The sequence below is a fragment of the Microplitis demolitor genome, chromosome 4, assembly GCF_026212275.2.
Source record: "Microplitis demolitor isolate Queensland-Clemson2020A chromosome 4, iyMicDemo2.1a, whole genome shotgun sequence".
NCBI classification, from domain to species: domain Eukaryota; kingdom Metazoa; phylum Arthropoda; class Insecta; order Hymenoptera; family Braconidae; genus Microplitis; species Microplitis demolitor.
In genome coordinates, this window is record NC_068548.1 from 23,849,707 (window position 1) to 23,875,827 (window position 26,121).

General features: G+C 33.4%; 3 protein-coding genes, 1 long non-coding RNA gene and 4 other non-coding genes across 8 annotated transcripts; 1 reads left to right on the forward strand and 7 right to left on the reverse strand.

The window, feature by feature from the left end:
• Nucleotides 1–389: 389 nt before the first annotated feature.
• LOC103578758 (DNA-directed RNA polymerase II subunit RPB1) lies at nucleotides 390–2,553 on the reverse strand. The gene is made up of 2 exons (XM_008559929.2): nucleotides 2,474–2,553; nucleotides 390–2,393 (listed from the first exon to the last, which is right to left on the reverse strand). The coding sequence occupies exons 1-2, from the start codon at nucleotides 2,480–2,482 to the stop codon at nucleotides 903–905; spliced, it is 1,500 nt and encodes a 499-aa protein (XP_008558151.1). The 5' UTR covers nucleotides 2,483–2,553; the 3' UTR covers nucleotides 390–902.
• Nucleotides 2,554–4,290: 1,737 nt separating this feature from the next.
• On the reverse strand, nucleotides 4,291–6,180 carry LOC103578759 (uncharacterized). Its single transcript, XM_008559930.1, has 2 exons — nucleotides 6,044–6,180; nucleotides 4,291–5,961 (listed from the first exon to the last, which is right to left on the reverse strand). The coding sequence occupies exons 1-2, from the start codon at nucleotides 6,053–6,055 to the stop codon at nucleotides 4,369–4,371; spliced, it is 1,605 nt and encodes a 534-aa protein (XP_008558152.1). The 5' UTR covers nucleotides 6,056–6,180; the 3' UTR covers nucleotides 4,291–4,368.
• Nucleotides 6,181–9,435: 3,255 nt separating this feature from the next.
• Nucleotides 9,436–12,765, reverse strand: LOC103578760 (tRNA N(3)-methylcytidine methyltransferase METTL6). The gene is made up of 12 exons (XR_001345381.2): nucleotides 12,718–12,765; nucleotides 12,199–12,573; nucleotides 11,974–12,119; nucleotides 11,751–11,894; nucleotides 11,507–11,672; nucleotides 11,278–11,325; nucleotides 11,047–11,091; nucleotides 10,795–10,855; nucleotides 10,468–10,520; nucleotides 10,074–10,133; nucleotides 9,820–9,857; nucleotides 9,436–9,636 (listed from the first exon to the last, which is right to left on the reverse strand). It is a non-coding gene; the product is annotated as a tRNA N(3)-methylcytidine methyltransferase METTL6 (long non-coding RNA).
• Nucleotides 10,588–10,674, reverse strand: LOC128667700 (small nucleolar RNA snR60/Z15/Z230/Z193/J17). The gene has a single exon (XR_008403650.1). It is a non-coding gene; the product is annotated as a small nucleolar RNA snR60/Z15/Z230/Z193/J17 (small nucleolar RNA).
• Nucleotides 10,917–11,005, reverse strand: LOC128667701 (small nucleolar RNA snR60/Z15/Z230/Z193/J17). The gene has a single exon (XR_008403651.1). It is a non-coding gene; the product is annotated as a small nucleolar RNA snR60/Z15/Z230/Z193/J17 (small nucleolar RNA).
• Nucleotides 11,155–11,241, reverse strand: LOC128667703 (small nucleolar RNA snR60/Z15/Z230/Z193/J17). Its single transcript, XR_008403653.1, has one exon. It is a non-coding gene; the product is annotated as a small nucleolar RNA snR60/Z15/Z230/Z193/J17 (small nucleolar RNA).
• On the reverse strand, nucleotides 11,386–11,472 carry LOC128667702 (small nucleolar RNA snR60/Z15/Z230/Z193/J17). Its single transcript, XR_008403652.1, has one exon. It is a non-coding gene; the product is annotated as a small nucleolar RNA snR60/Z15/Z230/Z193/J17 (small nucleolar RNA).
• A 5,900-nt stretch (nucleotides 12,766–18,665) lies between the features above and the next one.
• Nucleotides 18,666–19,402, forward strand: LOC103578795 (cuticle protein 7-like). The gene is made up of 3 exons (XM_008559981.2): nucleotides 18,666–18,677; nucleotides 18,826–19,063; nucleotides 19,233–19,402. Exons 1-3 carry the CDS (start codon nucleotides 18,666–18,668, stop codon nucleotides 19,400–19,402), a joined length of 420 nt encoding a protein of 139 aa, XP_008558203.2.
• The last annotated feature ends 6,719 nt before the right edge of the window (nucleotides 19,403–26,121 follow it).

Below are 26,121 nucleotides of genomic sequence, written 5' to 3' on the forward strand. Positions count from 1 at the left end.
TGCTGACCGAGAAATTGCCTCGTGGAGTAAATATTTAAATTTACATATGGATGAAATTTTTTTTAATTATTATAGTAAATAAATAAATAAATAAATAAATCTACGCGCATGCATGTGAAAAGTGGGTCAGGTGCATTGGCCATTGAATTCATCGTAGCGATCACTTTTAGCGCGTAAGCTTGTACTGGCTATTTATACCTTGAAATCATTGGAAATGAGCTTTCAATGGGAGTTATAGCTAAGCTGGATTCTAAATACTTGACCTTTTTTATTTCAAAAATTTATAATATCGCAACATAATGAAAAGACCAAAAAAACTACTCATCATTTTTTTTTTTTTAAACTTTATTTTCATTTATTAAAAATGTTTCATTTGTACATTGAAATTATAGACATAAATATGAGGAACATAATAAACAACTATTTACTAATTACTAGGATAATAAAAAACAAGTAACAAGTGATAAATTGTTAAAATAACCACCGAAGAAGCAGTAAATCGGATTAATAAATGAAATAGAGTACTTTCCATCGTACGTACTCTACAATACTTTCTCAACTAATAAATATTTAGAAAGGTGTTTACTCTTGTAATTCACTATACATGTAATTCATTTTTTTATTTTTTTTTTCTACACATTTTTTCTTACATCAAAAGTAATTAATATCGAGCAGGGGAATTTCACAATATTTAAATATAACCAGCAACAAAAAAATTATACTTTCATCTAAAATATCACGCAAAAAATGTAATACTTGATAATTAATCAATATTATATAAATAAACAGTTAAATATACATTAATAAATATTAAGTAACGTCTAGATTAACAAACAAAAAAAAAAAAACAAAAACAAAAACAAATAGTGTAATTCTGGCAATCAAGCGAAATTTGGCAAGACTTAATCTAAAAGCTGATCGGAGTTTGAGTAGGAAATGGTGTCGTATTTAGGATCGGTTTTACCATTTCTGAGATGTTTGTAAGCGTAAGTTAAGTACATGGGGTTGGTGTTTGAGTAAGCGGATTGTTGCTCCCGGGTGTATGCGTTTGGTTGTGACTGGGATTGAGACGGAGAGTAACTGGATTCGGGCGATGAGTAGGAATTCTGGTTACTGTGGCTGCTATAGGAATTCTGTGAGGGCGCGTAAGAAATAAGAGAATTCGAGTAACTGGTGGGCGGGTAAGAAGATTGACTTGTGTATCCTGCGGGTGGTGAGTAAATGACGTTTGGAGTTGAGTGACTGTAGGGTGTCCCGTAATTAGTGCTGGGCACTGTGTAAGAAGGGTTAGAGTAAGTGTTCTCGGATTGATAACTTGGTTCGGAGTATGATGATGGATAACTTGATTCGGTGGCTGTATGCCCGCTGGAAGGTGACGAAGCTATTTGATAGCTAGAACTTGATCCAGTAGACCCGACGTGGTGATTGAGACTTTGTGATGCTCCGCTGGATGCTACTTGATAGCTAGGACTCGGCGCCATGTGATAACTGGGGCTTGAAGCTGTAGATTGCACGTGATAACCAGAAGTAGAACTGGATCCCATGTGGTAATTAGAACTTGGTCCAGATTGGGCTTGATAGGACGGAGACTCATAACTTGAAGATGGTGTCGGTGATGACTGAGTGCTGTAGACAGATGAACTACTGGGACTATAAGATCCTTGAGGACTTGCGATTACTAATCCACCCGTTACACCGTGACTGGAAACTGGAAGACTGTAGCTCTGAGCACTGGACCCGGCACCCGGGAATGAGTAGCCTGATCCTAAGCTAATGACAGGTAAATTAACTTGAGATCCCGAATACCCATGAATCCCTTGCATTCCTTGGATACCCAGTGAAGAAACTGTTTGTGCTGAAGAGGCATAAACTGGACTCATGTAGGCTTGGCTCTGCGATCCTGTTCCAAGTCCAAAAGTTACAGGTCCAGTTTTTCCAGACGACAAAGATCCATATGACGCTGGCATGTAAGCTTGTCCAAGAGTTAAAGCTGCTAAATTCAAACCACTTCCGTGACCTATACTGCCTCCTCCAAACTTGAAACTGTTTCCACCATGTCCGCTGTAGCTTCCTAGTGTTTCGTAACCTTTCGAGCTCGACGGTGGCCCTCCATAATTTCCTAAGGCTTCATAACCTTTTGAGCTTGATGACTGTCCTGCGTAATTAGCTAGAGCTTCATAGCCCTTTGAACTCGATGGACCTCCAGAGTACCCCGAGCCACCAGAATGACTGGCAGGCGCATTGGAGGGTGTGAAATAAGACTGTCCAGAATGATGATAATCAGAGCCTCGTTTATCTTTAGGTGGCACTGGCCCATACTTACGAAGCCGTCTTTCATTACGAATATCTCGTGACAGTCCAGAGGACACTACTGCCAACAATGTTACCAATATCTGTCACAAATTTTAAACAAAATTATCTAATTAGCGGAATATATTAAATAAACGTTAGAGTTTTAAGTAGAATAACTCACCAGTCGCATCGTTCTTCCAGGGGTGACTTTATTAACTGTAAATTTACAACAGAGTGCCCACCAAGTGATTAAGAGTGAAGTGTCGGTTGTGATAGTAGTGCTATCGAGGGGACAGGCTTTATATCCGGATCCCCTCTTGTTTATATATGGGAGAAATGAGAGGTCTAGGTGAAGGTAAAATCTATACAAAAATTACATCTACATACGCTCACTAACTCGTCAGATTTATAAACTGTCGCAGCTATTAATTTCAATCAATACATATATATTCATATGTGTAATGAACATATACTTAAATACATTCCTCGCGATTTAATATTTTTCCTGTCCGAGCTGATTATTATTAAAATATATCGATATTATTCATCAGCAAGCAACAATAGAACAAAACATTTCATGTTTTACTAAGTGAGAAAAAATAACAATGGGTGTGATTATTATACTTAACGTTTTTCCTCGATCCTGTTTAGCTGTTATCGAGTTCCCAGGAGATTAAATCGCCAATCATATTGTTATTTAAACCGCAATACACGGATATTATGCATAAGTTATTAATCTACATGAATTATGAATAAATTGAAAGATGGGACTTGTAATTTATGAGATCGTAAGTGAAGAAAGTTTAATTGTCTGATTGAATGTGTAAGTCATAAAGCCACGTTTGCTCTAAATTACCCCGCGAAATCAGTCCGTTTGATGGAAATGTACTGGGGGTTTTAACTTTTTCTGTATTTTATCTCCATTGAAATCTTTTAATAAGCGGAAATGCTTCATAAGACTCCTGTTGTTACTCTATTCCTTTTTTTGCTCTGGTTGTAAATTAAGTTTTTCAATAGATATACTCTGGGACTGTAACTGGGGCTGGTACAGAGATGTGCAGAGCCACACAAGCGTTTAGTAAAGGGGTAATTCGAACCTTTCACTCTCGATAAACAGCTTTGGAGTCAATGGCATGGGAATCGCTGGTGTGGTATTAAATTACTTTTGTTTGTTGTTCATTTTGTTTCTTTATTGAAAGATATATAATTTCTATTTAAAAATAGGGTGTGGTTTATAAGATATACTTTTTGCTCCACTAATATCACATCATGATTTCTCGAATGATAGTTATAATCACAATGATGATGATGATGATAGACCGGCTAGAAGGAAATCCCCTTGTGGTTTATACTAATACCGACAGCAAATGGATATATAAGTAAAAGTATATATATTTCAATGGATTTAAATGAAAAGCTAGAGATTTGGGTCAGTGGCAGAAAGTGAATGCAACTTCCGTCGAGACACTCATGAGCCAAGACCATAACATATTAATGTCAAACCTTGACTTTGAATATTAAACACTTGAAGTTATGCTCGAGTGTGTGCTAATTACACTTATGGTTAATCTAAAGTGGGGGTGGTAATTAGCTATTTATAAAACGGGTGACGGATGATGGGGATGCGAGACAGAGGATGGTATTTTTAAAAATAATGCAGTGACATTTCGTTACTAAACTAATCTCTTGATCTCGGGGTATTATGTATGCAGAAGACACAAGGGCGCGTGGCTGGAATACATTAAATGACTTTCGAGGTCGCGATCTAAATAATAGAGCACGTCGATCAGGAGTCAAGTGTAACTGAACTTTGGTGAGAGTTTTTTTTTTCGTCGGAAGTAAGCACGTACGCTGCACAATTTTCACGTCTACCTGTCTACTTTCCAACGTTAAATATTAGGTGACGTGGGATTCTTAATTACGTTGGCATCCGTCACTCTGGAGCATTTAAGTCCTAATTTGGTCATAACTTAAATTAGAATAAAATAAAAGTCAATGTTAATTTTTGATTACTTTATTTTAATAAATAAATCTATTTACAGAGTTATCAAGGGTTAGGGAGTAGTAATTTAGTAATCACCAAATTTGAGCGGCTTTTATTACTGAGTATGATGGGGCGTATGTCTGTGGAGTTGTTGGAGCCGATGGCTTTTGTAATACATACGGAACAGTCGGATAGTAGACGGGATATACTGGTTTTACGGGTTTTAAAACTACAGGACTGACGGGAATTGTTTGGATGTTATAAACTGGATGAACGTGATGGACTGGTTGGATGGGTTGAATGGGATGGATAGGATGTGGTAGTGGTTGAGGATGAACTACTGATGTTTGGCCAGAACTTATTGATGTAGAGGGTATCCCGTGTCCAGCAGAAACTGGGTGAAAAGATGGAAAGGAAGGTTTTGGTGGCGTCAAAGGCTTGTTATTATTTGCGACGGTAGGTATGGGAATAGAGAAGTGAGTGGGCGAGTCAATCTGTCCGGGAGTATTTGATCCAAAGAAAGTAGAGCCATAGCTCGGTAAACTGGTACCGGTCACAAAGTTTGTGCCACCAATTACCGGCGCAAATCCCTCGGCGTACTGAGGAAACGGAAACGCTCCGGGTATTTGGACTGACGTGGGAAGAGAGTTTGACGGGTGAGAGTTTCCTTGATTGGTATTTTGCGGTTGATGAACTGCTGGCACAGATGTTCCTGATCCCCCTAGTGCCGCCTGGTCCACCGAATTGACAGACCCATAAACAGATTGCCCGATAAATCCGTAATTTAATTTATCACCGTTATTTTGAATTGGAAAATTTGATAAATAGTCTCCATGATGATCGTACCTCTGTCCCGATTGTGCGGAATCCTGTACGGCCAATTGGTGACGAAGTTCCGAAATCAGTTGGTCTTTTTCCCGTGACTGGATTTGCTCGAGTGATCTGTAAGGTTCGAGAGTCCCTGATGCATAAGAGGGCAGAGCTTCCGATTGATGAGACCGCGAGCTTATAAAATCGCTGACACCAGCGCTGGCACTGGCAATGCTATTGACGCTGCCACTCAAACTCTTTTCAGGAAGAGGTTCATAATTCTGATTAGTCGCCGGCCTTTGGTATAGATTCGAAATAGCTTGAGCGTTCTGCTGCAAAAATTGGGCCGCGTCAGATATTTGACCGTTGGCTGAAGGATTCGGTCGGAGTTTTTGGCTTTCGAAATTTTGTGGAGCTTGAGGACGGTTGAAGTAAGTCGCCGAATGAGAAGGCAGCTTCTGATTTTTCGGAGGCAGATATTTCGCCGAATTGAGCTTGAATGGTTCCTCATTCTGGCTGGCTATCGGACTAGGTTGGGTGAATTCCGTAAGTTTCAGCGGATCCGGAGCTTGAAACTGTGGATTCGGTCGACTCAAATTAACATTCTCGTACTTATTTTTCGTTGAAGAGTTGACCGGACTCTTCGGCGGGCCATACGTCATAAATGGTCTCACAATACGTCCAGATAGTCTTGTATTTTTAATTCTACTTGCAAAAGACAAACGAGGTCGGGAATAAAAATATCCAGAATCTCTTTTCTGAGGATTACTCGCACTCTTATCCTCATTCTCGTCAATAAAATCGATATCATAGGTCCTGGCACTTAAAGTTTTATTTTTATTAGCCAACGTCAGCGTAACAATCCCCAAGATAATCTGCAATTGAATTATTTATCAGAATACAGTTAAATAAATAAATTTTCTTTTTTTTTTTTTCAATTTCTATGCGCGTTCTTACCAACAATTTCATCGTCACTTTTTACCACTTTGTTTATTAATATTTCAAAACACTAGACAATTTTACTGCAAATCAGCGTGTTGACGCTTGGGATAATGACGCGAAACTAATTATTGTTCGCTGATGAACAATTCCACGCTGACTAAATTGAACCGGTCACGCCGGCACATATATAAATACTGTTGGGTCACGACCATCCACGAATTACAATAGACTTTCTTAACTTTGTTTTAGCTTTCGTCAATACAACTAACTCTTGAGCAATACTTTTGTTACCGTTTGACACATGTTACACATATCGTCTTCATCTTAATATAACACTAGACCCCCCAGTATCTCACAATACCTCGATATCATTCCCAAAGTTTCACTTTACCATGGAAACATCACTTGGATTCCAGAGAAATTATTAACACCCAAGTAAATATTTTCTTTGTGCTTCATTAGGCGTAAGAAAATATACGGATTAAATTAACTTATAAATTTATACTCGAGCAGACAACCATCCACATTTATATAAATATATAAATGTACATATAGTTATTTTAAAACAAAAATTCTTTGCACGTCTTGTACTCAGTGAAAGTAATCGAAAAAAAAAAAAATCTAAAATCGAGATTTTTATTGTGTAATATCTGTAAAAGAAATTTTTTATTTTTTAATTTGTCATTAAGGTCAGTAAATTAGGTCGTCGCATGTTTAATTTTTTTTTCTCTAAATTTATTTTTTTTATTCAAAATATTTTTAAAATTAACTGGAATAATTTTAATTGGAAATTATTTTTTAATTTTTTCGAAATTCAAATTAAAATTAAGATAATAATCGAAATTATGATTAAATCAGTCTAACTTTAGTATAAAAAATTTAATCATGAGTTAAATAAGTTTTTTTTTTTTTTTTGAATAAATAATGAAGATTGACGAAAAGAAAGTAAAAGACAGGAATAAATATATGAAGCAACAACTAATACTGGCATTTATCCAAACACGAGGTTTGTTTATCAACGTAATATAAACTCTTGATACTCCTGATGTAATGCTACGAAACAGTAAATAGAAAGAAGACTAATAACGTAAAGACTGTTGGTAGACGGCCTGCTTATAAATTCCGCAAATAGTAATTATAATTTTTAATGACGAACAAACAAATTTATAAAAGTTTGTGTTATAAAAAATAAAATCGGGGAAAATGCTAAAGTGCACACCTTAATTGCTCAGTTGTCAACATTTAAATAATTTTCTTTTTTAATTCTACTGTCACACTAATGCTGCTGCCAGTAGTTGGTTAATCAGAAATTTCCGATTAAGTCTAATTACAATTTTCCAATTGGGTTTTATTAGAGTTTTAAATGAGGGACACAGCGTTCGCGCTTGAGGTGTGCAATAAAATAATTTGTAGAGCACGGCAGCTAATTAATGCCTTGAGGAGACGGCAGATGGTTAAAAGTACATTGCGACACTTTCTAGCTCCTTTTTTGAAGTAATCATCAATTGAACTTATTATTCACTTGTTTGATAGCTATATTTATTTTTAATTCATTTTTTTTCTCGGGTTGCTTTTTAGGTTTAGTGGCTATAATAATGTGCTAATTAAGATTTTTAAAAGGAGTAATAAGAAAGTTTGGTTAAAATATAAAATATGTTTGAAGCTCTTAGATGCGTTATTTCAGATAAATCTATCGTTGGACTAGTAATCATGCTAATCGGCTGCGGTGAGTGCAGAGAAAAATAAAATTACAATAAATAAATAAATAAATAAAATATTTAATATCCAGGCCGTCAGCTCTTGCTGCTTTCATTTTTTAAACATAAGCGCTTTTCTGGATTTCTCTATACGCAATTGCGAAAGTGAATTCAATTTTATTAACAACTGACACTTGAGATACTTTCGACAAAAACACACGTTTTTATTTCTTAACAATCTCTATTACTCCGTTCCCGGAGTTTTAATTATAAACCCGCGAATTCGAAAAATTTTTCAATTAAATCGAGTTCATTGACCCTGCGATCTTGATCTAGTCAAACAAAATACTGTGTCTATATATATTTTTTTTTAGGTCTTGACAAATTATAGCTGTCAAATACTAGTGTGACAAACAAAAATTTTTTATTTAAATACAACTATTAAAAAAAAATAAATAACAATATTAAAATTTAAAATTTTATTTCACAAAATCACTAATAACTTTATAAATATTCATATCTCATAAAAAATTACGGAAATGACTTTTAAATAAAATTTTATTGCCTATAAAAAAGGTCAAATAATAAAAATTGATAATTTTGAAATTTAAAAAGTTATTACGGTTTTAAGTGATTTCTAATATTTATGAAGTACTCGAATAGTTACTAACAACTTAAGAAGAGTTTGCAGATAATTTTGCCCTTTTTCTAAATGGAAGCTCTTATCACTACAGACTAAGATTCAATACCTGTGAAGTAGAGGTACCAATTTTGGACACCCGAAATTCAAATAAAATTTGATAAAGACGCAATTTATGTTCAAAATATGTATAAAGATACTTTTATGACACTATTATACTTTTTTATTAATTAAAATAAATGATTAAATGTCCAAAAATGAAACTCCAGTAAAGCACTCGGCGATTCCGACATGGTCTGGGTTCGAATCCCAGTTCGGACTGAATATTTTTCTCAATTTATCTATAAATTGTCTTATTGAGGTTAATTGTAAGTTTAGGTTTCACTAAATTTAAAAATTGGTATATATGTATAAAAATTCATATTGTAAACTGTAAAAAATTAGGAGTAAATTTGAATGTGAACTTAATTACAATCCGATTTGTAGAATAACTTGAAAAAAAAAAAAAAAAAAAAAAATGATTATACTCCAATTAAAATAGCTCTGAACTTTAAAAAGTAAAAAACTTTATCAGATAAAAAATTCCGTTTAAACCAAAGTGACCTTTAAATAATTAAATAAATTCTATTTTCAGTCATAGACACAAATGGAATAGAGATAAAATGTAAAAATACCGAAAACTCAAATGAAAAAATATGTAGCGATCCTTTTAAATCATTTCGAGTTACATGCTGTTATAACTTTGAAATGAACTACTATTACTGCTGCCCCATTATCGAAGCCCGTCACTGGTAAGAGTCTCTAATTCTTAAAATATATATTTCCAATCGATCAGACTCAAAAATTTATTAAATTACCCGATATCTTGTGACATCTGTAGTTCTTATAAAATAATCTATCCATTTCTCATGTCCCAAATGTCAGATTTTATATTTAATCCCACGATATTTATATACGAATCTAGTTATCGTACATAATCAATGGAACCTTTTAGTAACAACTAAATATTTAAAAATACTTATTTATTCATTTTAAAGGGATTATGGAAAACGTTTCAGCGGATTAATAGCTTCCGTTATTTTAATAACTGTATTTATATTGTTTTTATGTGTTTATTGTACAAGATGTCCTCTGGGTAACTCCATCCACAGAAGACGTCGATCTCAAGGTAAATAAATTATTACTTTTATTTATTTAAATTAATCATTTTATTATTTAATCCCCAGAGAACCGTGTGAACGTTTCAGCTGCACAGGTTTGAAGCCGTAGACCTGAAATTCATTTTCAAAATTAATACACGAGAATAGTTAAAAATTAATTGCGAATAAATAAAATAATTCTATCAGATAGAGCTAATACATTTGAATTTTTTATCATTCACGAAAGATTCAGTACTTGAATTCATCATTAAAAAAAAAATTCATCACTAAAATAAAAATGAATGAAATATTTACCAATTTCGAGTAGAGGAACTGGTAGACTGCCTCGAGATCTAAAACAAATAAAATGTATTTTATTAAATAACTGATAAATTATTACAATTAATTTATTGTTTAATTTAGTTATGTCAGTGGTAGTGACGTGTGAGTTGTAAATATCATTAAATATCAATCCCTTGGTAATACATCATTTTATTATTAATTTGTTAATATATCTGAATAAATTATTTAAGCTATCGAATATATTTCATATGATTTATTTAACGTACCTGAGGTTGTGACACCATTTCATTAAATAATTGACGGTCCGGTCAAGCGAGCGGGTTCAGCTGAAATATAAATAAATACTTCGATAAATTATGAATATATAACCGAGTTTAACAGTTTACATTTTCATCAAAATGTTTTAATCATTAAAAAAAAAAACTTGTTCAATTATAGAATTAGATCGGTAGCTGGTACAGAGAAAATTAATATTTCGATTGACTTGTTATGCTATTAAATTTAATTACGAAGAAATTTAATTAATATTTAATGATAATTTAGTTTAAATTGATTAAATTCTGATCTGGCTATTAGTATGCTGGATTATCTAATTTTAATTACTATTTTGATTTAAAAAAAATTATTTGAGACCGGAAATGAATAAGAAAATAAAATAACCTTCTAATAAATTTCTTTTTCTTGAAGTTTTAAATTATTCACGTTCTGGAAATCTGAAAAAATAAAATAAACATTTTAAGTATTTAATTATAATAAATATATGAGCTTATAATATATAAATATAATAATCAGATAGGAGCGAAAGACATTGCTAAGTATTACATCAACAATTAATCAGCTGAACTATGAATTCATCATTTTAAATTATTAAGGAGGGAGGGGCAATACGAGATACTATGAAAATGCTAAAATAAAATGCTGGGGATCCTCCATTTTACTCCTCACTTTTTGATATTAATAACTTTAAGTAATTAATTTAATAGTTACCTGATATTTAAATGTCCTTGAGGTAGGATGGATTGCAACCCGGTCTATTATTATTCCAGATCTGAAAATAGAAAACTCATTAGAAATTTAATTTACATGAGAAAAATTTTCTATTATTAATTTAAAATGATCAGATAGGAGCGAAAGACATTGCTTAGTATTACATCAATTATAAATCAGCTGAACTATGAATTCATCATCTTAAATTAATTAATAACAATAATAATTCACATAAAATTAAATTATAATCACCTGGTACATATTCTCGACGTAGGGTGACTGCGATTATTTTCGGTTCTGGAAATAAATCAATTAATTAGAAATTTTTTTTCGTGAAAAAAATAATTAGACGATTAAAAATATAATAATCAGATAGGAGCGAAAGACATTGCTTAGTATTACATCAATGACAAATCAGCTGAACTATGAAGTCATCATTGCAAAAATATAGAAATTAAAGTTTTTTCAATGTGTAGAAATTACCTAACAATGAAGATCACTTTTGATGATTTATTCAGCACATCTCGAGTTCTGGAAGTAAAAAAAATTTGTTAGACAATTTCAAACGGAAAATCAATAAAATAATTGAATGAAGGCAATCAGATAGGAGCGAAAGACATTGCTAAGTAATACATCAACAACAAATCAGCTGAACTATGAAGTCATCATTAAATTTTTTCATTGTAATATCAAATAAATTAGCAATACTTACTCATACTCTTCAAGGTTTTTTGAATTTCGCTTGAACGAAAATCCTTGGGACATCGACATTTTCTTTAACATTGACCGTGCGCCTGTTTACGTACTCGCAGGTCAGTGTTTCGAAGCCGACTGACTCGAAAATGCTCTTGACCTCTTCCGTAGCAAAATAATAACTCCTAAAAATTGAAAATTTAATCATTTAATTGTTTTTTCAATTAAAAACGGCGGGTAATTTTGTGAAGAGTAAAACCTACCTCGTTCCGTCTTGCCTCATGTAAAAGTTATCAGCAATCTTGTGTCCCGGTTTGAACCTCAGCTGCGCCATGTCATAAAGTCCGTAATCACGGAATAAAAGGACTCCGTCCTTGGCCATACAATTGAATAAATTAGTAGCGACCCTGTAAATAAATCTGTTAATTAATAAATAGCAGATTAAATAAATGAATTAATCATCAAATTAATTAAAATAATAAGTACATATTAAATTTATCTGGGTGAATGGCGGAAAGAACAAATATCAAAGTAATGACGTCCACGTGTTGATCGATTTGTGAAAAACAATTATCTGTAGTAATATCCGTTTGAAATGCTTTTATTTTATTTTCATCATAGAGGCGATGGTTCTATAATTATAATAAAAAAAAAAAAATGATAATTAAAAGTAATAGAATAAATTTCTAGTGGTAATGAGAATAAATGTACCTTGACAAAATCGATAGCTCGCGGAGATAAATCGCAGACATATATACGTTTAAAATTTAATCCGTCCTCTAACAAGGGATAAATTAAATTCCCGACGCCGCATCCGACTTCAAATATTGATCCGTCGCGAGAACTCATAGTCACTAATTCCGCGAACTCACGTGTCGTCCAATGGCGGTCTTTGAAAAACCGCGTGTCGTTACGCTTGTAAAATAAATCCCAGTATTTTTTAGCATCTTTTTCTAACATTAATGCCCGATTTTCCGGCACCAGACGCGAATCCTGCGCACGCATTTTGTTAATCTCCTCTTGGGTCAATTTCTTCGGCACGTGGCTAGAGGTTAAGTCCGCTTTTGAATCTTCCATTATTAATTCCTATCGATTTGTTTAAATATAAATTTAGGTGTGTATTAATACTGGTACGAATTATTCAGATAAAGTATTGATCGCGTATTTAATTCATAAATAATTAATAATACAGAGGGTTAATATTAGAGGAGCAAAGTTTGTGGTACTTACCGGTGAGGATCTCGTTACGAAATGGCCGAGACTTCGGGTCACTGAGGACTTGTGCGTGTGTAGGGAAACGGTAAGCCAAAGAAAAAAGTACAGGGAATTATTTATGATTTAAATCATGGGCCGCGAGATGGCGCCAGACGTATCGTTTTTCGCTCTACGTCATGCAGACGTCTTTTGCTTTTTTATTCAAATTATTCTGACATTAAAAATTCAATTTTTTGGGTAAATTTACATATATAAATAATATTTGCATAATGAAATAATAATATATATTTTAAAAATAATTTTATTATTTTTTAGTTGAGAATAAATAATATATTCTTCTTGTCTAATTTATTTTACTTGTTATATTTATTATTAATAGCGGGGAAAATGTTAAAACGTTATTACAGATATGTCAGTTTAAATTAGAATTAAATTGATTTTATTGGAAATTAATAATACGATAATTGGATTATTTTGTTATGTTAAATTAGTACCTTTTTTTATTACTTAATTTAATTATGCAAAAAAGGCACAATGGCGGTAAAATATTTTAATTAAAATAAACCTCAGTCCCGAGTGAAGGTAATAATTTTCTTTTTTTAATTTTTAATTACTTCTCTTAACTGTAAAAAATGACAATTTCAAAAAATATTTTTCTTCCAATTTTAGGATGGCCGTTCTGCCCTACTATTTTTATTAGAATCTGTAATATTTCATAATTATAATTTTTGGCAGTAATATTGTAGTCTCATTTCTTAATTTTTTTTTTGATTTTGACTTCACAGTTAAAGAAAATAATAGAAATAAATTATAATTTTTAGCGGGAAATTTAAATATTTAAAAAAAAGTGTATAATTAATTGGAAGAATAAATAAAATAAATAGTTTTGTTTGTCGTTGGCGATACTAATGTTTTTGTTGATAAATAGAAATAATAATAATAAATATCCGGGAAAAAAAGTAAAAAAGTTTAAAGAAAAAGATGCTGACGTCAGTAGCACACAATTCTAGGTAGGAGTTTTCTTTTGGTGAAATACACTCACACAAACACCGAGACCAGAGACAGAGAAAAATTAAGATTATTTAGGTGGTACACTTTGGCAATTTTCAAGTGGTCTCACTCGAGCCGTTCAGACATCCGGAATTTTTTAAGTGTCGTTGTAAAGTTGCCCGAGCTGATATTGCCACTTTTATTTATTTATTACGTCTCTTTTGCGTCAATTGCATTTTCTGCTTACACATATATATTATACATATGTATACTTTGAACGGTAATTTGAGTTTTTGTTTTGTCACGCGAAATTATATTATTCCTGTTTTTCCATAAATGAAGTGACGCAAAAATATGATTAATTTATAACAGACATAAAACTCCCAGCGCACAATGAAATTTAATAATATTTTAAATAAATCGATAAATGCATTTTCGAATAATTTAAAACTAATTACTACAAGGCTCGCGGGACATAATTATGATATGAATAATTATGTTAGTCCTCATGAATTTATAATTAATAATTTTATCCGGGATTTCATCAATAAAATTATCCTACAAAATAGTATATTATAATAATTAATTTATTGTTCGCATGATAATTAAATTGTTTTCATTTTCAAAAATTTACTTTACATTAAACGCGGGCAAATAATATTACAATGAGCATTATTTTCCTTATAATACTCAATTCAAATGGGATTATGCCGGTTATATAAAATTGATAATCTAGACTTACAAATATTACGTGAACAGAAGTACTAGTTAGCTATTTAATTCAAGTCTGCAGGATGAGCTTGAGGATTTTAGTTCCTTAAAATACTGGGCACGTCGTCTCGATGAGCTACAGACTAGACAAAAGTTCATTTTTATTTTATAATTCATTTTTTTTTCTTTTTGTAGCTCTTTCATTAAATTTTCATAATTTTCAACTGTCATTTGAATTTATTAACAAAAGTTTTCAAAATAATAATTATTATGAGTGGCATTCGCAAAAGGTATGGAATTTGATGTTTATGATATTAGTGGGATGAGAAATTTAATTTTCTTGAATTTTGGTCTCTGTAAAAAATTTTCTAACATTGATTTTTTAAAAGATACAGTGCTTTTAAGAATTTGGAAAATTATAATTATATATACTTTTTCAATAACTTTAAATGGCTATATTTCTTAGAGTATCAAAATTAGGATATTTTTTACTGAGATCAAAATTATAGAGAATTAAATTTCCTACAGGTTTGTTATCAATAAAAAATATCGTAAGATCATTCGTTAAAAAGTTACAGTACTTTGAAAAGTTTGGAAATTTTCATAGTAATGAATAATTCAGTTTGAACACTTAAAAGCATCTATTTGTGGCATAAATAACCATAATAATTTAAAATCGATAAATAAAAATTGACGGGGCTGGTGGAAGCCGTAAAATATTTATCAATTAAGTATGAAAAAAGTTTATTATCCCATAAAAAAAGTAAAAATATATTGCATAAACGACTTTTCACTTAAACAGACGGCACTTTCAATATAAGCGCATTAAAGTGATGACTATGACCCAAGAACTAAAGAGTGTTGGGTCGAGATGCTCTGATGTTCCATAAGACACATAAATCGGCTTATATTCACCGGGTATTGATACTCAACGGCATCTCGAGCGTATCTTTCATCGTAAACCGACGTAAATGAAACTGACGACATAAATTTACTATTTCTCCCATTTATTTTACTGTCAAATGCACTTACGTTTTTTCTTTTATTGCTATTTTTTTTTTTACCATCATACGTTTTATTTATTTCCCCTCGTTAAGAATAAAAAATCCACCAACACAAGCGACAAGTAAAACAAGAAAAATAGACAACTTGTAGATTAAGATCTGGATCTAGATCCCACGTATTCGGTGCGATCTATTCTGCGAGTTTCTACGGAGTGAAATTTATGTGAGGTTTGAAAAATTACATTTAGTGTTGCGATAATCCTCGATAGAGAGACGGTGTCACGTTCTCGTCTGCCCGGTAGCATCAATCACCTCAATATTAACAAGGAACAGGTGCGGAACATTTCTCCCAGACTATATCATCATGATTAAAGTGCGCGATAACCAAATAACTAGATTCTTCTTATCCCTCTACTTTATATAATAAATATATGTATTCATACATTCATCACCTGTGATATTTTATTTTTAAGTTTATACATATATATAAATATCAGAGTGATCCTTATAGAGGTGATTTTTTAAATTTTTTACGATGGACGCTCAATCGGTTCCAGGTACGGAAAAAAAAATTCACTTGAAGTTTCAGCCCTTTGTAATTAAGAGGTGAAAATTAAAGGGAATTTTTTTTTGTATTAGGTATCGTTTTAAAAGTGATTGTAGAAAATTCTAAAAGACACCCTTTTAAGAACCACTCCAATATATATGTATATATATTAAAATGTACCTTGAGAAAAAAATCAATGTCCCGGAGCTTAAAAGCTCTATTAATTTATAATTATTTAATAACATTATAATATAAAGAGTTTATTGAATTAAATAGGCGCTATAAAATGGGAAAATGACTTTTTCACCGTCAGAAGAAACTAATGTTTTTCACTCTCATTTTTTTCCTTTTTTTTTATTCGTAGAGCAGAGCTAGGGTGACAATCTCTGGCGACGCCGACAGAAGATGGAGTACGGGAAACAGCTTTTATTATCCGAGCTTTTACGATCCATCAGCAGCATTCTATTGATGGGTAGCTTTGAATTCCAAATTCGAATAAAGGAAGACGAAGAAGGTGAATAAGTACTACACCTTACATTCATGTGGATGATATGCGAGTGGTGTATGTCGTTCTGGAGATGTGTGAATCTGTGCTGAGGACCATCAAGTGCCATTCGGATCATGACAGAAGCTTTTACGCGGTTACCCACCAACCAAATGATCATTCACACACCCCAGTCTACACACACATAAATATTAAATAAAAATATGGGTAAACAGCTGGCATGTTTATCCACCTTTTCACGCCCTATTTCTTTGGATCTAGATTTTAAATATTTAAATCTGTATGAGAACTTGTCTTTTTTTATTATTTATATTTTATTATCATATTAAAATAAATATTAAGGCTGAATGTGCTCCGCTGATAGTTAATTACAGTCAACAATTTAGTTTATTAACTTTATACCCATCAATTTGTTCTCCACTATCGATTAAACTGCTGAGATTAAATTGTTATTGTAACAAGTATACTAGTATAATCATCAAAGTAACGAGTTGTTATTTAAATTAACTTTCGTTTTAAAAAATCACCTAAATTTTTATGGTTATTAAAATTAGAAAAAAAAAACTAGACCACGTATTTTTGAATAAAATTTGGTAATTTACATTTTTGCATAAATTAAGAGTTGAAAATAATTTTTATGAGCTTTGAAATAAAACGAATAGCAAAAAATAGTAATTACTGTAAAGTGCTGATTTACTCGTAAGTATGAATTATACTATTTTAAAATATATATTTTTAAGATTTATATTTACAGTTTTTGTAATAAGGGTAAAAATTATACTGTGATTTCTTAGCCTGGTATTTTGTTGGAAAAGTAACTTTTTTGAGACGATAGTCAATGCATGTACGAACGAGTTAAGAATTAGAGCGTGATGGCTCATGAAACGCTGCTCATTCGCGATATATATTGACCTTATTCAATTTATCCACGTCTTCCTTCATCTTTGTATAAATTTTTTCATACTTTTTTCCAACTCCGGCATTGTCACAGCCGATTGGAGTATTTCTGGTGTGTCAATGCGTTCGTTTCTCGAAAAATAATACAACAATGTCTATAGCTATGATTCCACGGCAAATGTTCCAGTTCACTGGTACATGCTCGACATTTTCCTTAAATAAGAAAAATTGCTTTTTCTTATGAAAAAATAAATAATCAATCAATGTCGTAAAATTTTTATTATATACATTATTGTTGTCACTATTACTCATCTCAAATGCGGAAATCCGTAATTTTACATTCAGAAAAAATTTTTAAAATAAAATACAAATTTAAACTTTTCCCTGTCACGAGCGTTGGGCTCGAAGTTTGCAAATTTAAATTAATAAAAATTTCATTAGTAATTTTCTTGACGTTAAGAAAATTTTCTCTTCAGAAGGAAACAAAAGCATCGACATAAAGTCACTGAATTGCAAGCTTGTAACAAATTCCAGGATCAATACCGAGCCTTTGCTCAAGCAAACAGTTAAATTGCGAGTTGCTGGCGTGAAATATCCTGTTTTAGTTCTATATTCTCTGAATCCCACAACCCCGAGGTTTGTTGCCAAATTGGAACCTCGTGCATACAAACACATACCCAGAGATACAGCTCAGATCCACGTGCATGCAACATGAGTATTTTATTAATGTCAATGCACCGAAATTAGGCGCCAACAGAAATAATCCCATTTGCATAATAGTCATATTGCTTATTACTTATTATTTATACAAACCGACAATTTAGCTTAAATTTGTCGCGTAAGTAAATGTTTCACCGGAATTAACCAACCGTGTAAAGTGGCAAGTTTACTATCGCAACTATTTAGCGGCCTAAGAGCCAGTTAATGTACCTCAGATCCTACTGCGACATCACTTTAATGTCTTACTCATTTCATACTCCGCAGATCCAGACTTGATTTTCGAATAAACATTTTCATATTGATAATTAAACAAACGACAACTATTTGCAGACAATTAAAACGCTTGGATAAACAACGTTTCATGATAGTTAACATTTATTTGCAAACGCTTTTTCGCATAAATAATCAGAACAAGCGTTTTTGCAAACTTTTTCATTAGTTCCACATCTATCGCGTTAAATAACGACACAAGGTGATGTAATTGTAGCAAAAAATGTCCAGCAAGCGGGTATAAAACTGAGAGTTTGGCGGTTCATTTTATCACTGAGTCTGCGGACAACTGAAAAGATCAGAAGTAACAGCGAGCAACATGACAATGGAGGTAAGCAAAAATTATTACAATAATTAACGCTGTGATCAATAATCAAAACTAATTGCTGATAACAAGTTTTGATCGGTGGTTCAATAAAATATATTAATGGACTTCCGCTTTTTGATGTTTGGCGAACCACTTTGGACGTCGACGACAGTTGGTATTACTTGTGGCGATCTCGGTTCTCGTGGGATTCCAAGAGGCGACGGCGGGTCACGCGCACAGTTTCGCCCATTTCCACGGGCCAGTAGAGGGACCAGGACACGAGGTTACAGTTCACGACAAACACGGCCACCATCACGTTGATTATATTGCGCATCCTAAGTACAAATTCGCCTATGGAGTTCAGGATCATCACACTGGTGATTATCATGGTCACAAAGAGCATCGTGATGGTAATATTCTCTTAATTAATTAACCATTTCAAAGCTGCCAAGCTCTTGGTTTGCTTATTGCAACTTTAGCCACAATGATGATAGTAGTAGTCATAGTTATCATAATCATAATTATTGTAGAAGCGGTTAATTAGTGATATTGAATAATGGATTGGTTATTTATCTCCAGGTAAACATATTGTCGGCGAGTACACAATAAAGGAGCCCGGTGGTAATGTCAGGACGGTTAAATACTACGTGGACCCACATGGCGGATTCTTCGCTGATGTACACAACTCTAATGGTAACGACCATTCTGGCGGAACTTATGGAGGATACCACGATCATCATGATTATTGATTGGTGGTTATTGATATTTGATTAGATGGAATTATGACTTTGTGCCACTTGGCTTTGTTAATAAATATTTGGTCATTAACTATTTGTTCCTCTAATTATTTCTTCCAATTTAAATTTGTTATTGGTAATAAAAGCTCTGTTGCCCATCAACGATCTCGAATGGGAATTTTATTGATTATTATCTGAGTTCCTAGAAAATAGAACTGATATATATTCCACAGAAGGGTTTTACTGGAAATTCTAAAATTAGTTTGGCCGAGAGACCTTAGAATTTTTAGCTTTGTTGAAAAGTAATAAATATTTTATGAACTGTAATACGTAGGAAACAAAAGATAAAATCTGCCTGGAATATACATATATATATGTGGAAATGTATAGCATAAAATATAAATATGTATAAATAAAGTTGTGAATAATATGTAATCAGGCCACTGCGTTCAAGGAGTTTCAGTTCCTGGAGCAATACGTTCCAGAGGCTTCCAATCAATGATGAGATGCATTTTTAATGCTGGTCTGACATATCGAGTCCGGATAATCCTTCGATTTTTCTTGTGTATCACAAATATTGAACGAATATAAAGATATGTTTGCTGTATCTGCCAGACATCGCAGTACATCTCGTCCTCTCACTCTTTCCCTCGAGCTGGGAAAAAAGTATAAAGTAGTAGAAATAAATCAACAATTGTAGTTGCATTGTTGATAGCTTCGAGAATAAAAAAACGTATTAAGAGGTTTCTTTTGCAGCTTACAGTAGATTGGATTGAAATATTGATATCTAACCACTTAATTGAGTTGAAGAATTCCCCTGAGAGGACAATGAATTTGCTAAAGTACCTCTTGAGGATAAACTCAATCAGAGCTCGGTAAATGGAATGAAATTATTTGAAAAAACCACTTTGTAATCTTTTGAAATAATTCCTGTTCCACTTGAGCATACTTTTAACTCTCGACCACAGGGATGTTTATTTTCCCAGGGATTCCATTTATCGTAAGAATGTTTTTAGATTTATTACACTAAATTATTTATCACCGTGATAAAGACAATGGGGGAGAGTAGGAGCGGCGGGGGGGGGGGCTGAAGAAACCAACCGAGTTGGCACAATAAGAGGTAAAAAGAGCTTATAATACAAAAGTTTATACGCGGTAACAAAAGCAAAACATAAAAGTATCAGAAATAAGAAAGCTGACTCCAGCTTATGGAAAAGTTTCCTACACTTATTCGCGTATTAACTTTTGGTATGTCGTGCAAGGATTCATTAGCCTACACTAGCATATCCCGCGCCCCCTAGTTTTCTGTATCCTCGGCGTTTTGTACAAAAGATTTTAGCAAAAACTCAAAAGTTTGTTTTACAAACTTTTTGTGAATCGAAGAAAAAATGATACGCTATTATATCAAATAAAAAAGTGTTTTGTAACTTCCCGAAAACATTTTCAGCAAAAAAATGTTTTAGACGTTAATTTATAATAAAAAAAAAAAAAAAAGAAAATTTCCAAAGCCATTAAAGTAATGTAAAGTTAAACAGTTATACACAGAGCGAAAGATGGTAAGTTTAGTGTTTTTGTCGATGAAAAGAAGGAGATAAGATATATAAGACGGAGTAAAGTTGAAAGAGCGTAAAAGAAAAGTTACAAGTAGCGTTTACCGAGCGTAAACTTGGCTTGGCCCGCGTGCGAAGATTCATTAGACATTGCTTGTTTTATGCCACTGTGTACTGCAGTTTCTCTTTGTGTGTGTTTATGTGTACCTGTGTGGACGGATATATATTTACGGGGGCTTGATAACTTTGGCCTCTCAAGAGTTAACGAATAAAAGCTGCCGCGGTGACTGACGGACAGAGCTTTGAAGAGCCTTTTAGCGATGCCAGACAAAACTCACCAGATACCTGCTGAAAATGTTCTGTATGCATTCCCCAACAGTTAAAACATAAAGTTTCGGTTATTATTTGGTTTAATTTTTCCATAAACTTTGGCTGTGTAACTATTTGAGGTAGACGCTTTCTGCAAACAAGCATTACAACTTTGTGATGAGATTATTTAAATAAAGGCTGCTGGTAATTTTAAAATCAGGGTTTGATAATTTATCTGGTTTACGTAATTTCCAATCAACTTGAATGGGCACTCGACGACTCCAAGTTAAGTACCGAGGAAATAAGGGAAAAAATAAAGCAAATCCACTTGACTTCTGGCGACTCTGACCTAGATGTCGATATGTACGGCAGTTTTGCTGCAAGCAAGTTTAACTAACGATCCGACTTTTGGGTGATGGGGCACTAAATTTTAAAATAAACGATAATTTACCGATATATCTAGAGTCGGCAGTGCTACGGTTCCCGATCTCTCCCAAACAACTGACACAGTATCATTCGCAAACGGGTTTCGTTTTGCCGGATAGCATTAGAGTTTTGGAGCTGATCCAACGCGCATCTGCCAGCACTCGAAAACGCAAGATGCATTGCATGATATGACTTTTTACTACCGAGAAGTAGAGAGATCTGCCGATTGTCAAGTAGGATGAAATCTAGCTCGGTGATAACTAGAACTGGAACTTGAACTGGGGCTCCGTCTAACTCCACCGCCAATGACGACTCATCATTCTCAATGAAATTTCTAGAGCTATCGTAATCGTGTGTTATTCGAATATCAGGATGTGTGCTATTGAGCCAAGGAGTTCTACTGGTGTTCTATACCTTTCTTGCCAGCAACCAATAAACTCTCAATTGCGTCGTTGTTTGGAATCTCTCTGGCTCTTCTCTTTGCTGGAAAGTCTATGAATCTCTGATCACGTGCGAGAATTCTGCTGTTCAGGTCACGCATTCCGAATGCGCAAGCAGTAGAAAAAAAAGTTTATAAATTATTGTTTCTTTCCCAAATTATTCCATCAAATATTCAAAAGCGACTTTTATTTTCAACTCTTTCATTTCTTTGTTGGATCATAATTATTGCGGCAAAAATAAAAATGAAAGTGAACGAGAGTCATCATACCATCAATTCTATCAAACTAATAAATGGCACCAAGTAATTTAAATGCACTCGGAATGAGAGAAAAAAAATTAATTTCTATCATCACTTATAGTTGCTTTGGATCCATCTACCAAATAGTAGATTTTTATTTCCATGTAAATAATTCACTGATGACCAGCGTTCTTTGCCGACTTTTATTTCACACCAAATACATTACTCTCTCTCTCTTTATATATATATATATATATGTATAACGATGCATAATGGAACGGATGATAATTTCTCGCACATCCGTCTGATCCGCGCCCTCGTCGATTAACAGCAGTGCGAAGCGATGCTTTTTACACCACTGGCGGCACCGTAGACCAGATTAATGGAGTTCGCGAGGTGTTTTTGCAGCGAGCCGTGCGCCAGAGTACCCGTGTTGAATATCTTTCTCTCGTCCTCTTTTCCCGCGGCAACATCAACCTGTCCTGCTCCAACCTGTGCAGCGGCGCACTGTTAAACTTTGTTTCACTCTGTAACGGGTTCCTCGCCGCCCACCTACGGTAGCTCTGGTGTGCTCTGCTCTGCTGTATTCTGCTCTGCTCTATAACTCCCAGATGCCAACAACGCAAAACGAGTAAGAGCGATAGCTAGCCGTTATATTGGAGAGCGGGGGTCGGAAAGCGAAAAGTGAATACGAGTAAATGTGATTCGGTTGCCCGTCTGGCTTACACTGTGGAGATGGTAGCTCGCATTACCATTTTGGCCACTAGCCAACTCCCCAGCGAGTCCGAATTCCGATTTCCCGATCTCACAGATAAGGCTGCTTCTGCTTCCTTATTCACTTGCACACTTTACAAACCCATACTTTATAAACAGTATATACTTTTTCACTTCTTTACTTTAAAACTTACTTTCGTGAAATCTTTCAAGCTGAAAAATTCACCAAAACTTGTGCTGACATTCGTTTACATAAATATTTACATCGGCTTGTTCAAACTTGGATTAATTATTTGTTGGATATCGCAAGCGAAAATTACCCCATTTCCTATTCAAACTTTCCCTTTAAATTTTCATCCTTGTTTATTGATAATAAATAATAAATAAATTTAATAATGGAATTGTACATCCCGGGAACGAGGACTGTAAATCATAAAGATTTTATAAATATTGTTGTAAATAATGCCAGTCATGTATTTATGTGTAACCAGTTGGTAGATGGTGTGTATTGTAATAACGCAGAATCATCTTCTTCGAATATAATATAATATGTACTATTATATATAGGTATATACATTGTAGTTGGTTAGGTTGTTGATGCGCAAACGTGCAAACAGCGCACATTTGTGGTGTTGACACTATCTAGTCGTGCAGCAACTCGCATGCATGGCACTTTGCGCCACTTGCAATCCCCCCAGGGGCACGATGATTAACGATCCAGTAAAGAGACCAACAAGAGTAATATATAATGTACTGTACGTTATTGTTGTTTATATAAATTCAAGATTAAATACACTTTTTGAAAAACTTACACCAGCCTATTGCCACATGTGGTTATTAATATACCGAAAAAGTTAATTATCAGCGATCCTATCGATTAATTTTCAATAAGACTTGACTATATATCGTTTTTCGTACATCTGGAGTAAGAAAAAAAAATTAATTACCTACAATTATTGATCTTAGTCACGAAACTCTCGATATTAACTGCACCGCTGGTATTTTTTTTTATGGAAGTCAAGAGTGGGGCGATCGTAACTATTAGGGAGAGTCGATGAACTGAAAATTAAATTTTCGTACCACTGGCTCAGTTTAAATTAAATTTTCCAATTTTAAACTTTTTAAAAATATTAAAATCTTGCGTGCAGATAGCAGAGGGATTATTTTGTTGAAATGTTTGTAAATAAATATTTCGGGAAATTCAATAGCGACAAAAAATACTGCGGTAATAAAGAGTAAAAAAAAATTTCGCAGCAAATATTTTTAATGAAAAATATCCAATTTACGTAAAACAATGCGGTGGCCGGTATTTTTTTAACATGTCGATGGGATTGGAGGTTGGCCGATGATCAATATGTTCTATTGCTCCCCGAGGCTCATTTTTACGGTCCTCCGTATCATTGCGATACATTTCGATTAATTAACAAAATAATAATAATAATATAATATCCAGTGTTTTATATTTCGGTATTCGTCAAACCGATCGTATAAATTCGACACTTTCATTGGATTTTTCCTCTTTCAATCCCCGTCGCGAGCCCCTTTTAATATTTCCTACCGACTCCGCAGGGGCTCGTATATTCCTTTACACCTAAAGCTAAATTGTTTCATATTTAAATATTTATGGGATGAAATTCAAGCAAGAAAAGTATCAAGAAGTTTTAAATAATTTTTCTTTATCCCTTAGTCGAAAGGCTTCGCCTCGGGCATCTTATCACACAGGGCACGAATTTCAACTTTCTTCCCTTGTAGTGTAATATACTATTTCTTTAGATAAAAAATTGAATAAGAAATCTATAAAATTTGTTACTAGAATAGTTTTATAAAGTTGACATTGTCGGGATCTCTAGTCGGTTACCTGCTTGGGGTTATATTCTCAAATCGTATCTCAATGCCCAATGCACACAACACCGAGAACTGGCGCTAGACTGTAGGGTATAATACAAGTGGAGGCAGAGCCAGCAAAGGCGAAACTGTCATGTCTCATTTGTATTCCGCAGTAACGTCGGAAGTTTCTCAAGTGTTAAAGTGCCTTCAAGATCGCACTTTGACTTCTGGTTATCGAGATATGAATCCATGTGACGTTTAGTTGACGTCGTCTTGTCGTCTACTAGTCCTGTGATACCAGAGTCTAAAGTCTTTGCTGAAAGAGAGTGGAAATGATATTCGAACTGACTGGAAACATGAATCAAGCTCGATTCAACTCTGCATTTGTAAACTACCTTGGAGTTTTGCCAGCTCTTACATACAACTTAATCAGTTTTAATCACATAAATAACTAACTCTACAACAATTAATAACAATATTACCATTTATTATTATCATTATCATTATTATTGCTCCTTTATTTTATTAATTAAATAAAAAATAAATATGATAGCTCCCATCCGCCTATATATATTTTAATTAATATCTATATTGAACAAATAAAACCTGTAACATGAGACAATTATTGTTATTTAATTATCTCCAATAACAGACCGTAATATTTAACATTTCTATTCAATTATTTAATTGATAAATATTTTTATTTTTATTCCAGTTACAAAAGGAAGCCAGAGGATTTAATTAATATAAACTTTATTCAGCAATAAAATCGAATTTAGGTCGGCGAATGTTTATATGACGTTATCGAAAATAATTATAAAAAGTATTTATTGGACGTAATTTCCACAAAATTTTTCAACACCGCGGAACTAAAATCTATATGCCATAAAAAAAAATATCTGGCGTGTAAATAAGCGAATTTTTTTTTTGTCGGGTTTTTAGCAAATATTTTTAGTGAATTTACAATCCGGATTGCCGTGAGAGATTAAGGAGCCGAGTTAATCAGCTTAGAGTTTCATTGGAATTTTTTTTTGCTTTTTATCATCGAGTAGGTATAGAGTATTTTTAACGGTTTTTGCAGTTTGATGCTGGTGGCGTACGCGGATGGTAGATGGTGCAGTAGCAGGCAAGTTTATTGACTCTTTTTACAGAAAAAGTCGTTAACGACGCGAAACGAAGAAAGAGTATAAACAAAAAATGTTGAGGTATCTAGTGACGGGAGGAAA

Coding starts and splice junctions, on each gene's coding strand:
- LOC103578795 (XM_008559981.2), top strand. Junction 19,064..19,232: donor TCACAAAGAGCATCGTGATG/GTAATATTCTCT, acceptor ATTTATCTCCAG/GTAAACATATTGTCGGCGAG.